Source organism: Heptranchias perlo, chromosome 22 (assembly GCF_035084215.1).
Source record: "Heptranchias perlo isolate sHepPer1 chromosome 22, sHepPer1.hap1, whole genome shotgun sequence".
NCBI lineage: Eukaryota > Metazoa > Chordata > Chondrichthyes > Hexanchiformes > Hexanchidae > Heptranchias > Heptranchias perlo.
Window position 1 is genome coordinate 37836422 of NC_090346.1, and position 17547 is coordinate 37853968.

The 17547-nt window shown below is 44.3% G+C and overlaps 1 protein-coding gene across 4 annotated transcripts in view; it reads left to right on the top strand.

Annotated features, from left to right (window-relative positions):
- rhbdl1 (rhomboid, veinlet-like 1 (Drosophila)) overlaps positions 1-17547 on the top strand; it is a 151712-nt gene that overhangs the window by 90213 nt on the left and 43952 nt on the right. For all 4 annotated transcript variants that reach the window (XM_068003307.1, XM_068003306.1, XM_068003309.1 and 1 more), the window contains exon 4: positions 10673-10785. In XM_068003307.1, the coding sequence (XP_067859408.1) occupies positions 10673-10785 (113 nt within the window). The remainder of the gene's footprint in view (positions 1-10672; positions 10786-17547) is intronic.

Here is a 17547-nt window from a genome sequence, read left to right on the forward strand (position 1 = left end):
GTATGCTCCTTGTCATCCACGGAGCTCTAAATTTGGCACTCCCACCCTTTATCTTTGTGGGAACATGTTTACTCTGAACCCCTTGAATCTCCCCCTTGAATGCCTCTCACTGCTCTGACACTGATTTACCTTCAAGTAGCTGTTTCCAGTCCACTTTTGCTAAATCACTTCTCAGCTTAGTAAAATTGGCCTTTCCCCAATTGAGAACTTTTACTCCTGTTCTATCTTTGTCCTTTTCCATAACTATGCTAAATCTAACTGAATTAAGATGACTATCACCAAAATGCTCTCCCACTGATTCTCCTTCCATCTGCCCAGCTTCATTCCCTGAAACTAAATCTAGAACTGCCCCCCCTCATGTTGGGCTTGCTACGTACTGGCTAAAAAACTTCTCCTGAATGCAATTTAAGAATTCTGCGCCCTCTATTCCTTTTGCATTGATTGTATCCCAGACAATATTAGGGTAGTTAAAATCCCCTACTATTGTTTTTGCACTTCTTAGAAATTTGCCTACATATTTGCCCTTCTATCTTCCTCTGACTGGGGGTCTTTGGTACACTCCTAGCAGTTTGACTGCCCCTTTTATGTTCTTTAGCTCAACTCGTACGGCCTCATTTGATGATTCTTCTAACATATCATCCCTCCTCACAGCCATAATTGTTTCTTTAACCAATATTGCCACCCCCTCCTTTTTTATCCTCCTCTCTATCTCATCTGAAAACCCTGCAACTAAGAATGTTGAGCTGCCATTCCTGCCCCTGATTAAGCCATGTTTCAGTAATAGCTAAGATATCATACTTTCATGTGTCTATCTGTGCACTCAGCTCATCTGCCTTATTCACTATACACCTTGCATTGAGGTATTTACCATTAAGCACTGCCAAACTCCTTTGTTGTCTAGTTTCTAACCTTTGTATCCTCTGCCTTCCAAACTCACTTACTAATTTTCTGCCTTCCATTTCCAGCTCTGCTTCTCTCCCTTCTGAATCTACACTCCTATTCAACTTGTTGATGTTTGAGACATTTCCCCTCCCCAAATGTGGAAATGATTTATGATCGGTTTACCCTGTTGTTCCATGGAATCTCTTGATGCTGATGGCCAGCTCTTCCAGTGGACAGGAAGGAGTTTCATAAAACATTATTTGCTGAGGAACTCCACCTTATATTGGAAAATAGTATGACAGTCATAAAGAGAGCCATGGACAGTTTTATGAATTGGCGCGGACGGTTTTATGAATTCCCTGTATAAAATTAAAATAATGGACTTATTTAGTGTTGTCCAAGGGATAAAAAGCTGTTGCAGTGCTTCATAGTAAATCAATTTCAGAGAAAGGATGATTTGTGTTAACTGTGTAAGGTCAGGCAAGGAATAGATTCAGCACATATCTTAAAAAGATGACTGCATTCTGAATTTCTACATAATCCTCAAAGTCATAAATAAAGGGCCAGAAATTGCTCCCGATATAACGGAGGAGCTCAACAGCACTCTCCGTTTTTAATGACAAATTGAAGGAGCAAGCTCCCGTGTTTGCACACGCACACTAAAATGTGGAAATCATGAACTTGCTCCTGTTGGTTTGCTGGCCACTTGACAGCTTCGAATTAAAGGGCCAACACACGCTGCAATTGAAAAATCGTAAACTTGCTCATTTGCCCAGCTGGAAAGTAGCTAATTATGCCACCAAACAGTTACCCTTAAAAATACCAGGTCTAAACTAAGTTTTAAAAGCGCGGTTAGTCTTAATGACTGCCAAACAACTAAAAATGAACTTTTAAAAATGTGGTGTCTCATATTACTCCTTATTTTAATAGTTTTTGGTTATTAAAGAAAATTTTTTTAAAATTATAAAATGTAAATTTTTTTATTTTTCCCTTCTGTCTCTTTAATTTAATTCAATTATTTCTTTGGCTTTTTATATAAAAAAAATTAACTTTTATTTACAATGAAATCCAGAATACTAACTTTAAATGAATGAAGTCTGCTTGTCTGCTTGGGCAATGCAGCCTGAATCTGTGGGCGTGACTTCTCTTCCTGACAGATTTTGTGGGCGTGTCTTCTATTCTCAAAGCCTGTTCCATGCGCGTCAACTCACGCTGCTCAGAGGCTGAGTTGATAGCGCACAATATTTTTTAAAGTTCAAAATCGAGCAATTCGACGCCACAGAGCCCGCAGTAAGTATTTTCGTTAATTTAATTCACAGAAGCTGCGGTGAGCGTTGTCACCCTGCTCTGCGCGATTTCTGGCCCAAAGAATACACTTAACAGCACCCCTCAGACTTTCCATCTGCTCATGTTTTATGCTTTAAAATTGTCGGGGATCAAACATTTTACCAGTAGCAACATATGCACATATGAAAAATGACGGACAGGAAAAGACCTACTGGTCCATTCATACAGTTGTGATTCCTTATGCATCATAAACATACACTCCCCAGCCTACCTGGAGCCATGCAATCTGCTGGGAGAGGCAAAAAAACATAAAAATCCAGACGAATTAGGGGGAAAAAATCTGGAAAATTCTTCCCTGACCCTTTTAGGTGATCCATACTAGTCTCGGAGACCACCCTGGCCCTGATTAACGTTACAAGGTACCTACCTCTTCTACGAGGTGATCTCCGCCCCAGTCGGAAACAGATCCAGCACTCTTCAACACGGTGAAGTTCTGCTCCACTAAAATAAATGAAGGATGCTGCCTGTGGCTTTGTGAATTTCAATCCTCATTCAAGACATAACGAGAGTGAAATCTCATTATATTACTGCAGGGGAAAATCTTCATAAAATATATGCTTGTAGCCTCTAGCCAACCACAGCACGGCAATGAGAAGGATGGAAAGATACCAGTAAGTGTGTGGGCATCTCAGTCTGTAAAAATTAGAACTGCTTGGCAAGTCTGATGAATTTTATTCATCCACTTTTCTCTTGGCCTCTGCTGAACGCAGTGACTCACGCTTGGTTACAGTCCCCCCTGTGTCTCACTCAAGTCACCATTCCTCATGTGTGAACCTGGACTGTGATGGATGGTAGACTGTTTGACTATTCACCACGTGTAAAGAATGTTCAAGCTCAAGTCTGACTAGCCATCGTAGGATTGTGATCAGGAGGAAATATTATGGGTGCCCCCCACTCCCCTCCTGGCCCAGGTAGCACCCCCACCACAATCCCAACTGAAAGTATGAATCAAACAACTAAGTATCATCAAACATCATTGATTGACTTTGTTCCAGTTATACTTCTGCTTTCTAAGTCTGCTGAATGAGGAATTGTTGAAAAGGAATAATTACAATTAATGGGCCAGAAATCGCTCACCACCAGACGCCGTTCCATAATGGTGTCCTCTCTCTCCGCCGGCAAATCCAGGGAGCAAGTTCACGAATGTACACGTGCACTAAAACCCATTGGTTCACCAGTGGTTTGACAGCTGCGAATTAAAGGGGCATGGTACACTACAATCACTGGAATCATTCAAAAATCGTAAACTTACCCATCTGGCCAGCTGAAACGAAAATATTCAGACCACTAAAAGGTACGCTGAAAAATACCAGCTCTACACTAATTTTTAAAAGCGCGATGATTCCTAATGACTGCGCAAAAGCTAAAATTTAAATTTTAAAAATGTGGACTGTCATATTTTATTTTAATATTTTTTTGATCAAAAAAAAATTTAAATTAAAAATGTAATGCTTTTTTACTTTTAATTTCTGTCTGTTTCATTGAATGAAATCATTTGCTTGGCTTTTTATAAGAAGATATGTTAAATTTTTATTTACACTGAAAGACTTTGAATGATTTCTACTTGCCTGCATGTGGGCATGGCTTCCATTCCACAGACATTTCCCATGTGAATCAGCCCAACCTGTTCAGAGGCTGGGTTAATGTCACAATTTTTTTCAAAGCTTCAAAATCACGCAAATCTATGCCACAGATCCGTGGTAAGTAAATTTGTACATTTTATTCGCAGGAGCTGCTGCGAACATTGCCACGCCAATTTGAGCAATTTCCGGCCCTATGGGCTCAATATTAGGAGGAAGGCGGGTTGGCAGCAGGGGTTCGACTGGGAGCGTGGGTAATGCACCCAGTCAATTCGGGGTGCTCCGCACATGATCGCAGCCTAAGTGAAGGCTTTGCTTCCGGGTTTCGCGCTGGAAAACTGCGCAGCGGGCGGACTGCGCAGCCGCATCATAGGCTGTCAGCTGGAGGAGCCCTATTTAAAGGGGCAGTCCTCCACTGACTGATGCTGCAGAAAGGAGCCAAAATTACAGCATGGAGCAGCCCAGTGGGAAGGCTGCTCCTAGGTTTAATGATGCCTCACTCCAGGTCCTACTGGATGGGGTGAGGAGGAGGAGGACAGAGATCTTCTCCCCGGCGGACGGGTGGAAGTGGCCTGCCTCTGACATCACGAAGGCCTGGCTCGAGGTGGCAGAGGAGGTCACCAGCACCACCAACATATCACACATCTGCATACAGTGCTGGAGGCGCTTCAACGACCTAAGTAGGTCAGCCGAAGTGAGTACACTTACTCATTCCCCTACACTCCGTCTGCCACATCACCGCCCCCACCCCACATCTCCTTCTGCACTGCCAACACTACTCTATCACATCACTCCTCACACCCACTCAAAGCTCATCCTCATCTTACCTGCACTTACTCACCTCGTCAGTACTCATCCCACCACTACCACTCAACCCAATCCTCATACAATCTCATGGCTCTGTCTCATACTCACCCTCTCATGCCTCTCTTTCACGGTCAGCCTCACCCAACCTGCCACTACCTGTGCTGCAGCCACAGGGCATGCATCAGATATGTGCTTAAGGCAAACGTGTCGTGAGCATGAAGGGGATGCACAAGGGTGTTTGAGGGTTTGTCATGGTTTTTACTTATATTTGATTTCTGATCAACTCACATTACATATTATATTGTCACCACTACTGCCACGTTTTTGCAAATCTTGTCTGGTTTGTGCAATAATGCCCTTTCCTGAGGATCACCATGAAAACCCACACCTGATGCCACCCATTGTGTCACTGCAGAGTGGGTGTACGTGTATTTGCAGGGCTCTTTTGTGCAGACGACTGAGAGACGCGGCGATGTCCCTGATGCACCCTGGAAGGATGTGGAGGAGAAGTTGTTGAGGGCAGTGGTGACTTTGACAGCGACAGGTAAGAAGATGGTGCTTGGGCCAGCCGGGAGCAGCTCGGCATGAAGGAGGCTGCAGATGTCCACGACTATATGTCGAGTGACTCTGAGCCTCCATGTGCACTGCTGCTCAGAAAGGTCCAGGAAGCTGAGCCTCGGTCTGTAGACCCTGTGGCGAGGGTAGTGCCCTCTGCGACGCATCTCTCTCTGCGGTTGCTCTCCCTCCTGCTGTGCAGGTGGATGTGTCACAGCACTCTGTTGTGGAGCTCCACGTGTCAGAGATGGATGACGTGGCCAGCGAGGCTGGTGATGCTGTCCGCCCTCCGAGGAGGTCATGACTGCAGCTATGGCGGCCCCCATCCGGAAAAAGTACGTTTGAGGGGGTCCGCAAGGTAGGTAAATGTGCCTGCACGCGGGGTTAAGGTTACAAGTTGGTGAATTTTATTGTTAGGAGGAGGGTGGTGGAGGCCAAACTTTGTCCAAAGTGACAGAGTGGCCTCCTGCAATGAGTGAGGGTCTCCCACCACCTGTCAAATGGACCTTTGCAGCTGCCACAGGCTGGTGGCTGCAACACGTCCATTTCAACTGGGAGTGTTTCCCCCAGTAGGGGAAACACGCTCAGTTGAGATGAAAATCCCACCCCTCCTAAAATATCCTACAAATCAGGTCTGCAAACGACCTGAACTATGTAATTAATTGCCAGCGGGAGTCCTGCATGCGGGGGCTGCACACGCATCTAAGCGTGTCACTGGGGAACCCAGAAGTGGGCGGGTTGGAGCCGGGCTCCGGATCCGCCCCAGGAATCCCCAATTTTCGGTGGCCCCCCCGCCACGAACTCGCCGGCTCGGACGTTCAAAAATTGAGCCCCATGTGTTTACAAAAAGGTGGAGGTCTTTAGCAAACTATACTGAGTATAAAACAGCTCAAATGGACTAACACAAGGGGTTTGATGACGTTACAAACTGTGAGATTCAAGTTTTATTCTCCTTTGTTTGCCTCTCCCATGAGTTGCCATTAAAATCATAGAATTTTACAGCACAGAAGAGAGCCATTTGGCCCATCACACCTGTACCGGCTCTCTGAACGAACTTTCCACTTAGTCATGTTCCCTGTCGTTTCCTCATACCATTTAATTTGTTTTTCAAATATTTATCCACTTCCTTTTTAAAGGCTATCATAGATTCTGTTTCCACCAGTGTTTCTGCTAGTACGTTCCATGTCCTAACAACCCTCTGCAAAAAAAATTCTCTTAAGCTCTATCTTCATTCTTTTGATGATGATCTTAAATTTGTGACCCCTTACTTACTGACTCACTGACCTATTAACTTTATCAAAACACCATGTAAATTTGAACACCTCTATCAGATCTCCTCTTAACATGTCTATGTCCTCCTGAAGTTCTTCCAGTCCTCTGCACAATTAATCACACTTTCTATTTGAATGTCATCTACAAATGTTGCTATTGTGCCCCCTATATCCAAGTCCATATCACTTATATATATTGACATTGACCCCTGGAGGACACCACTGTTAACATCTCATCAGTCCAAAAAACATCCATTAACCACTGATCTCCGTTAGCTGTCCTTGAGCCAAGTTCCTAGCCATGTTGCCAAATATGTAATTAATACTAAATCAAAAGCAAATTACTGTGGATGCTGGAAATCTGAAATAAAAATAGAAAATGCTGGAGAAGCTCAGCAAGTCAGGCAGCATTTGTGGAGAAAGAAACAGAGTCAACGTTTCAGGTCGAAGACCTTTCCATTCGTCCCTAGACGAAAGATCTTCGACCTGAAACGTTAACTCTGTTTCTTTCTCCACAGATGCTGCCTCGCTTTCTGAGCTTCTCCAGCATTTTCTGTTTTTATTATGTAATTAATACCGCACACCTTAATTTTATCAACAAGCTTCTTGTCACCTTATCAAATGCCTTTTGAAAATTCATATACACAATATCCATCACATTTCCTTTATCAATACTTTTTTTTGGCAAAGAACTGAATGCCTTTTCCAGTGTGAGTTCCACCAACTATTTTGTTACAATTTCCTTATCTGCAGTATCGTATCTAATTGTTCTACCTCCTCCTCTATTTCTTCACAAGATTTCCTTTTATGTCTCTACTCAGCTCGACCCATTCTTTAACAATTCTTTTATTTTTTATGTGATTATAAAATCCTTGACTATTTCTCTTCATGTTTTCTGGCAGTCTTTCTTCATAACTCCATCTTAGCCTTTCTAATCTTTTTCTCATTCACTCTCTGGTTTCTATGGCCCGGCATATTCCTCACTCTACCATTACCAACAAGCCAGGGGATCAACCCTGGTTCAATGAGGAGTGAAGAAGAGCATGTCAGGAGCAGCACCAGGCGTACCTAAAAATGAGGTGCCAACCTGGTGAAGCTACAACTCAGGACTACATGCGTGCTAAACAGCGGAAGCAACATGCTATAGACAGAGCTAAGCAATTCCACAACCAACGGATCAGATCAAAGCTCTGCAGTCCTGCCACATCCAGTTGTGAATGGTGGTGGACAATTAAACAACTAACGGGAGGAGGAGGCTCTGCAAACATCCCCATCCTCAATGATGGCGGAGTCCAGCACGTGAGTGCAAAAGACAAGGCTGAAGCGTTTGCAACCATCTTCAGCCAGAAGTGCCGAGTGGATGATCCATCTCGGCCTCCTCCCGATATCCCCACCATCACAGCAGCCAGTCTTCAGCCAATTCGATTCACTCTACATGATATCAAGAAACGGCTGAGTGCACTGGATACAGCAAAGGCTATGGGCCCCAACAACATCCCAGCTGTAGTGCTGAAGACTTGTGCTCCAGAACTAGCTGTGCCTCTAGCCAAGCTGTTCCAGTACAGCTACAACACTGGCATCTACCCGACAATGTGGAAAATTGCCCAGGTATGTCCTGTCCACAGAAAGCAGGACAAATCCAATCCGGCCAATTACCGCCCCATCAGTCTACTCTCAATCATCAGCAAAGTGATGGAAGGTGTCGTCGACAGTGCTATCAAGCGGCACTTACTCACCAATAACCTGCTCACCGATGCTCAGTTTGGGTTCCGCCAGGACCACTCGGCTCCAGACCTCATTACAGCCTTGGTCCAAACATGGACAAAAGAGCTGAATTCCAGAGGTGAGGTGAGAGTGACTGCCCTTGACATCAAGGCAGCATTTGACCGAGTGTGGCACCAAGGAGCCCTAATAAAATTGAAGTCAATGGGAATCAGGGGGAAAACTCTCCAGTGGCTGAAGTCATACCTAGTACAAAGGAAGATGGTAGTGGTTGTTGGAGGCCAATCATCTCAGCCCCAGGACATTGCTGCAGGAGTTCCTCAAGGCAGTGTCCTAAGCCCAACCATCTTCAGCTGCTTCATCAATGACCTTCCCTCCATCATAAGGTCAGAAATGGGGATGTTCGCTGATGATTGCACAGTGTTCAGTTCCATTCGCAACCCCTCAAATAATGAAGCAATTTGAGCCCGCATGCAGCAAGACCTGAACAACATCCAGGCTTGGGCTGATAAGTGGCAAGTAACATTCGCGCCAGATAAGTGCCAGGCAATGACCATCACCAACAAGAGAGAGTCTAACCACCTCCCCTTGACATTCAACGGCATTACCATCGCCGAATCCCCCACCATCAACATCCTGGGTGTCACCATTGACCAGAAACTTAACTGGACCAGCCATATAAATACTGTGGCCACGAGAGCAGGTCAGAGGCTGGGTATTCTGCGGCGAGTGACTTACCTCCTGACTCCCCAAAGCCTTTCCACCATCGACAAGGCACAAGTCAGGAGTGTGATGGAATACTCTCCACTTGCTTGGATGAATGCAGCTCCAACAACACTCAAAAAGCTCGACACCATCCAAGATAAAGCAGCCCGCTTGATTGGCACCCCATCCACCACCCTAAACATTCGCTCCCTTCACCACCGGCGCACTGTGGCTGCAGTGTGTACCATCCACAGGATGCACTGCAGCAACTCGCCAAGGCTTCTTCGACAGCACCTCCCAAACCCGCGACCTCTACCACCCAGAAGGACAAGAGCAGCAGGTACATGGGAACAACACCACCTGCACGTTCCCCTCCAAGTCACACACCATCCCGACTTGGAAATCTATCGCCGTTCCTTCATTGTCACTGGGTCAAAATCCTGGAACTCCCTTCCTAACAGCACTGTGGGAGAACCGTCACCACACGGACTGCAGCGGTTCAAGAAGGCGGCTCATCACCACCTTCTCAAGGGCAATTAGGGATGGGCAATAAATGCCGGCCTCGCCAGCGATGCCTACATCCCATGAACGAATAAAAAAAAATACTCTGCTTATTTTGTTTTGTATTATTGGCCCTAAATTTGTCATATCTCTCTTTTGTAAGTCTCTTTTTAATTTTAGTTTGTTATTGATCGGAGAAACTCCAACTTCACTTCTTGTGGGAATATGTCCAGTTTGTGCACTAATCATCTCCCGTTGTTTGCCCACTTTCTTTTAGCGACCAGACCAATTCTTCATCCATATATATGGTTAAACATATTGACTATTTGAAACTCTCTTGTCTTCTAGCAATTTGATTGCTCTGTGCACACAACATGTGCCTCAATCTACCAATTGAATTGATCTGTTGGAAATATATGACTAATTCTTCCAATTATCTGCTTATAATATTTCAAAGGAAGTTTGTTGCTTTATAACATCCTGATTGGTTTGTGAGAACTACATGATCTATTTTCTGCCTCCACATTTTGGGCCATGCATGGCCCTGCTGTGGTTTAAAGGTTTCCCAGACCCACTGAGATCTCCAATCCAGAGCCCTATAATGGTTCAAACTCTGACAGTTTCTGTTGGGGATGAGCGGCACTGCTAATACCAGAGCCTCTGTCTGTGCTGTCCCAGCTTCCACATTCAGGAATACAGTTGTTAAAGAGCTACAAAGCTTTTATTCAATGGCATTTCCCTCCCCAAAGTAAATAACATGGCCTTGGTACAATCTGATGGTTGTGGTAGAAAGAGACAATGATTGATGTTAGTATTGACTGATCAGAATTGACACCACACTGTAATGTGGGAGTTAGCATGTGGGAGAGTGGCATTGGGCAGGTGTAGCACAGATGCCAGCACTGGGCCCACAGGTTAGGATAAGGCATGAGGTGGCCTTGGGCTCTGTTACTGGGGACAAAGTATTGGCCAATGCGGGGCCAACATCTGACACACATTTCCTGATGCAGGGGCCACAAGAAAGGAACACTGTGGGAGATGCTCAAGTATTGTTTGGATTTTGAAAAGGCGTACTGATTTCCATTTGTTATAAATATTTTTATTCTGTTGCAACATTTTGCATGTCAGTCGGGTCATGTTTAGTTGATTTTACAAAATTGCAGTAAGTATACAACAATGTACTTTAAAAGAAATAAATGTAATTGGGAGTTGAGCTCATTGAATGCTAACATTTACAATGCTTAGAAATCCTCTAAAAGCAAGTTAGTTTGACTTTAACACAGGCTCTTGTGGTTACCACAGGTTGGAGCAGCTGGGGTTCAATGCTTTCTTGCAGCTGATGATTGGAGTGCCACTCGAGATGGTCCATGGGATTATGCGCATTGGTCTGCTGTACCTGGCAGGTGTGCTAGCAGGTGAGGCAGCCCTTTGGTGAATGTACACACTACAGTTTCATTCAGGTAAGGCTCACATACACAAGCATAAATACACATAAATATTGCTCAGGTGAGACTGACAATTTTAAAATTTGGTTTGGGATTTCGTGACATTGGCTGGGCCACATTTATTGTCCAACCCTGTGTTACCCTGAGAATGTGGTGGTGGCCCTTCTCTTGGAATCACTGCAGTCCTTGTGGTGATGGTGCTCCCATGAACGTATTAGGTAGGGAATTCCAGGATTTTAAGCCAGCGTTAATGAAGGAATGGCAGTATATATCCAAACCACGATGGTGCATGACTTGGAGGGAAACTTGCAGGTGATGGTGTTCGCTTGACATTGCTGCTCTTGTCCTTCTCAGGTTCTGAAGTTGGGAGGTGCTGCCAAAGTAAGCGTGGAGAGTAGCTGCAGTACATTCTGTAGATAGTACATACTGCAGCCAAGGGAGGGGTTGGAAAATGAGTTTGGGGCGGGGCACTGATCAAGCAGAGTGCTTTGCCCAGGATGGTGTTGAGCTTTTTGAGTGTTGTTGAGGCTGCACCCATCCAAGCGAGCGCTGAGTATTCCATCACAATCTTGAGCTGAACATTTGTATATATTACACAATAACTCAGGTGAGGCTGTATTAGAGGCCATATTGTATCTAGTTCCTCTCTTGTTGACAGGTTTAGATCAAGTGCTGGGAACACTGACAAACAAAATCATTTAATTGAGGGGACATAATCTTAAAATTAGAGCTAGACCAGTTAGGAGTCAAATCAGGAAGCATTTTATTCACACAAATGGTAGTGAAAATTGGGGACTCTCCTCCCCCAAAAGGCTGTGGATGCTGGGTCAGTTGGAATTTTGAAAACTGAGATCAATGGATTTTTGCTTGGTAGGGGCACAAAGGGATTTCGAGAAAAGGCGGGTAAATGGAGTTGAGGTACAGGTCAACCATCATATAATTGAATAGCAGAACAGGCCAGGGACGCTAATTGACCTACTGTAGTTCCTATATTCCTATGTAAAGTACAAACAAAAGTAGATGTTTCATGTGGTATGGAACTGAATCACATTGCCAATCACATGCTGGGCACATTTATCTCAATGACATTCTCAGACTTGGCTCCATCTTACATACCAATTCCAGTAATTTGCTGATTGACAATACAGCCACACTCTCTACCTTTCTAGTTGGATATCTTCATATGGCTGAACCTCAAATTCACCCATGGTCTTCTACCTTGGCTCAAGCTGAAGGGGATGAACCTCTCACTTTATCACAATATAATGAGTCCTAACGCGCCATAAAAAGAAGCTCATAACTTTCACCATATACAATTCCACAGGCTATTATGTTGACTAGAATAACTTTGTCTGGGGCTATTACTGTGACTGTGACTGAATATGGCTCTGGATGTAGTTATCTCTGTTGTTAATATGTGTCAATTTTACTCTTCCACAACTCCACCTAAGTGAATTGTATAATGTTTATTTTCAGCTGCTAATTTGGTAAAGCAGACATAAGACTAATTATGTTGCCCAACTTTTGAGTCATGTCGGGTCATGATTGTTACCAGCACTTAGTAGTGTAACACTAAGTATTGGATATATAGTATAAGTAGAATTGGTGACTTCCCAAGCAGTTGCAATAATTCATCTCATGACACCAGGCAGAATATAGCCCACCTGGCCTTTGGTTCATGAATTATTTTCTGCTGCTTCCATAGGTAATTGTATGTACTATATGCCAACTGGATATTTGCTAAGGCTGCTGCTCGGTTACCATTATCAGTGCTGTACCATATAGACCAGTGTACTTTGTAGGCTGTTGATTTTTTCTTCATTACTCCAACCCCTATGAGCAGCAGCAAGACATTGGGGGTAATTACCTCAGGGGTTCTGATGCTCGTCTGCCGTAACTTCAACAGAAGAGTCATGGAAACCCCTGAAAATGGCGTTTACACACTTCCTGGGGTTTCTGTGGCTCCTATGCCAACATTACGGGGGACAAGCAGGAGAACCCCTGTGTAAATTTGCCCGCACTGTTACAAAGTGTTGCATGTAACGAGCTGGCAGAACCCGTGGCAAAGCTTGCCAAGAGAAGGTAGCCAAATCTGAGGCAATTCAAACATAGAAAGACAGAAAGAAAGAAAGACTTGCATTTATATAGCACTTTTCACAACCTCAGGATGTCCCAAAGCCCTTTACAGCCAATGAAGTACTTTTGAAGTGTAGTCACTGATGTAATGTAGGAATATTTAATAAGTTAATTAAATACACTAAGGCATAGATTCATATATGTGCTTCTTGAAAAGTCCTAATTCACAAAATGGATAGAATTGACACATAGGAAAGTGTCACCACCACCACCACTGCATTGTATGTAGCGTATCTATATTGTGATCACTTCCAGAGAAATTATGATAATCAGCTCATCAAGCCAGCTCCTTGTGACAAAGAAAACACTGACCTTTCTTCCTGACAACCAAAGGCAATTGAGTGAAAGCTGCAGGATATGAGTCTAAATTACTGATCACTGTCCAATTATACTGTACCAATGTATTTTCAGTGATCTTAACAGGACTGGGGCTATAAGACTAAAAATGACTATTTCTGATATTAGTGGACAAAAGCTTAACATGCTATGACAGTCCTCTGTCCACTATTTTAATTGTAAATAATTTTACAACACCAAGTTATAGTCCAACGATTTTATTTGAAATTTACAAGCTTTCGGAGGCTTCCTCCTTCCTCAGGTAAATGTCAGGAACTCCTCGAAGCCCACGCGTTTATAAATCACAGAACAATACATGGTGATTACAGATAGTGTTTGCAACTGCCCGTTGCCAAGGCAATCACCGTGTTCAGACAGAGAGGTGTTACCTGCAGAACCCCTGAATATACAGTCAACAAAAAAAAAACAAACAAACAGAAAAAAAAACAGAGAGAGAGGCAGAAACATCCGGAAGGCAGAGAAAGCCAGCAAATGACCTGTTATATTAAAAACAGATAGCTTTTGTTCGCTGGTGGGCTTACGTGTAGCGTGACATAAACCCAAGATCTCGGTTGAGGCCGTCCTCATGGGTGCGGAACTTGGCTATCAATTTCTGCTCGACGATTTTGCGTTGTCGTGTGTCTCGAAGGCTGCCTTGGAGTACGCTTACCCGAAGGTCGGTGGCTGAATGTCCCTGACTGCTGAAGTGTTCCCTGACTGGGAGGGAACTCTCCTGTCTGGCAATTGTTGCGCGGTGTCCGTTCATCCGTTGTCGCAGCGTCTGCATGGTCTCGCCATCAAGCTCACCATGGACTACTCCTCAGAATCAGTTTCTTTCTTGGACACACGAATCTCCATCAAAGACGGGCACCTCAGCACCTCACTCTACCGCAAGCCCACGGACAACCTCACGATGCTCCACTTTTCCAGCTTCCACCCTAACCATGTCAAACAGGCCATCCCCTATGGACAGGCCCTGCGAATACACAGGGTCTGCTCAGACGAGGAGGAACGCGATGGACACCTACAGACGCTGAAAGACGCCCTAGTAAGAACGGGATATGACGCTCGACTCATCGATCGACAGTTCCGACGGGCCACAGCGAAAAATCGCATAGACCTCCTCAGAAGACTAACACGGGACGCAACCAACAGAGTACCCTTCGTCGTCCAGTACTTCCCCGGAGCGGAGAAACTACGCCATGTTCTCCGCAGCCTTCAACATGTCATCAATGACGACGAACACCTTGCTGTGGCCATCCCCACACCTCCACTACTTGCCTTTAAACAGCCACCCAACCTCAAACAGACTATCGTTCGCAGCAAATTACCCAGCTTTCAGGAGAACAGCGTCCACGACACCACACAACCCTGCCACGGTATCCTCTGCAAGACATGCCAGATCATCGACACAGATACCACCATCACACGAGAGGACACCACCCACCAGGTGCATGGTTCATACTCCTGTGACTCGGCCAACGTTGTCTACCTCATACGTTGCAGGAAAGGATGCCCCAGAACATGGTACATTGGCAAGACCATGCAGACACTGCGACAACGGATGAACGGACACCGCGCAACAATCGCCAGACAGGAGAGTTCCCTCCCAGTCGGGGAACACTTCAGCAGTCAGGGACATTCAGCCACCGACCTTCGGGTAAGCGTACTCCAAGGCAGCCTTCGAGACACACAACAACGCAAAATCGTCGAGCAGAAATTGATAGCCAAGTTCCGCACCCATGAGGACGGCCTCAACCGAGATCTTGGGTTTATGTCACGCTACACGTAAGCCCACCAGCGAACAAAAGCTATCTGTTTTTAATATAACAGGTCATTTGCTGGCTTTCTCTGCCTTCCGGATGTTTCTGCCTCTCTCTCTCTTTTTTTTTCTGTTTGTTTGTTTTTTTTTTGTTGACTGTATATTCGGGGGCTCTGCAGGTAACACCTCTCTGTCTGAACACGGTGATTGCCTTGGCAACGGGCAGTTGCAAACACTATCTGTAATCACCATGTATTGTTCTGTGATTTATAAATGCGTAGGCTTCGAGGAGTTCCTGACATTTACCTGAGGAAGGAGGAAGCCTCCGAAAGCTTGTAAATTTCAAATAAAATCGTTGGACTATAACTTGGTGTTGTAAAATTGTTTACAATTGTCAACCCCAGTCCATCACCGGCATCTCCACATCATCATTATTTTAATGCAGGTGTTGACCTATTTATTTAAAACGGTGGACAGGGTGCCTATGAGTGCATTAAACATATCGGAAACAGTAATCATACATTTCCAGTGAGGATTCACACTCAAAAGAAGCACAGATCAAAGATAGATCTACGACACACTTGTAGCATTGATTCTTTGAGGCTGTAGTCCCCTCAAGCGTGGATTAGTGGAATTGCCCTTTTACTGCAACTTATTTGTATAGTATTGGCTCTCTTTTTCATAGCCAGATAATCAAGTAGCTCCTTTACATTACAATATTAGAAATCAAGGTGCTGCTCCTTTCAAATCAGACGCATCTGTTCCAACTTTCAGAAGATGCTTTTAATCAGTAGTGGGGTACCTGTAATGGGTGCATTCAACCAGAGAATATTTGGTTCCCATGGCATCCCTCCTTAACATTTATAAAAAATCAATAAGAACAGTCGCTCCCTCCCCAATGCCAGAGCTACTTAGCTAATGCCTCCCCATTCTAGAGCACGGGAGGCAATGTAAAAAAGAGCTTTCAACATGGAAGTAAGTGTCTTTATATGCCATTTGCAATAATGTATTTGAAACATATAAAGAGCAACCCAGACGATCATTTCATTTTGTATTTCACTTTTAAGGATTCTGACTTTGTTTTATTTTTGTAAGCTTGCTTTTGAATCCTGGGTTTAGGGTAGGAAACACACAAATACTCTCGGAAATCTGTTAAATCAAGGTAGAAGAGTTTCTTTTTTTTTTACATTAGGTGATCAGAGTTGTTGATTTGGAACAATAATCAACTTTTTCTATGGTATATCTTTTCCCACACAGTAGAACTTGTCACATTTGGTTCTGTTGACATATTCTGCACAATCACCTCCTTTGCTGTTCATTATTCTCATTAAAATTCAGCTTGCACATTCAAATGTGCTCACTGCCCTTCGGCTGTGTTTTCAACTAAAATCTTGACTTGTCAGACACTGATTATAGTTCTTAAGAGAAACTGTCTTTGCCACAAAGGCTGTCATGTCTCCAGCACAGGCTGCTTCAAAGCTGTGCAAGAATCAACCGTTAATTTGAGTGGGTGTCTTCATCAATAGAGGAACTTTAATTTCAGCCACACTTGACACAGTTCAAGTCACATCATGTGAGTGTTGTATGCCGGAATAAAGGGAGTGGTTCCTTCTGTGTATGTGAAATATGTGTATTCTGAAAGCAGATTCAATAGTAACTTTTAAAAGGGAAATGGAAAAGGAAAAATTTGCAGGGCTTTGGGGAAAGAGCAGGGGAGTGGGACTAATTGGATAGCTCTTTCAAAGGGCCGGGACAGGCATGATGGGCCGAATGGTCTCCTTCTGTGCTGTATGATTCTATGATTCTGTGTGTATTTTTATCCATTTCACTCCACTTTTCGCTCCTTTTGAAGGTGTTGACTCATGCTGAAGTATGTTCCAAGCCATCAACAACCCTCCTGCAATTTGCTCAATTAATCGTTCTTCATGCATGGAGTAGATCTTGACTTTGTGGGTTAGTGTAAAACGGGCAATAGCGATCCGGCACCTTGTTTTATATATCTCCCGATTTTTATTACAATGGAAATAAAAATCGAGATGTAAAACGGGCGGCTGAACCGATATAGCCCGTTTTACACTATCGTCCAAAGTCCAAATTACCCCGAGTGTCAGCAGACTATTCAGCTGTAGGGAACACCAAGCCCATTCTGCTATCAGTCGACGTCCACACATCCATGACTTCCCAGCATAGGATAGCAAACAGGAGCGGGAACCCTGGCTGGTTTTTCACTGTTCCTTGCACAGGAATGGTGAGGCCTATTGTAGCAACCTTATTTCTATCCCAGCTGAGATCATCTTGATCAGCAAGCCCAGAGATCAAACCTGGGACCTTCTTGGTCTATATGGCTCAGTACCACACGGGAGTGCGCATTTACATACTGACAATACCTCGATTTTAAAATTCACATCCTTGTTTTCAAATCCCTCCATGGCCTCGCCGCTCCCGATCGCTGTAACTTCCTCCAGCAGGGCCTATACTCTCTGGAGTTTAGAAGAATG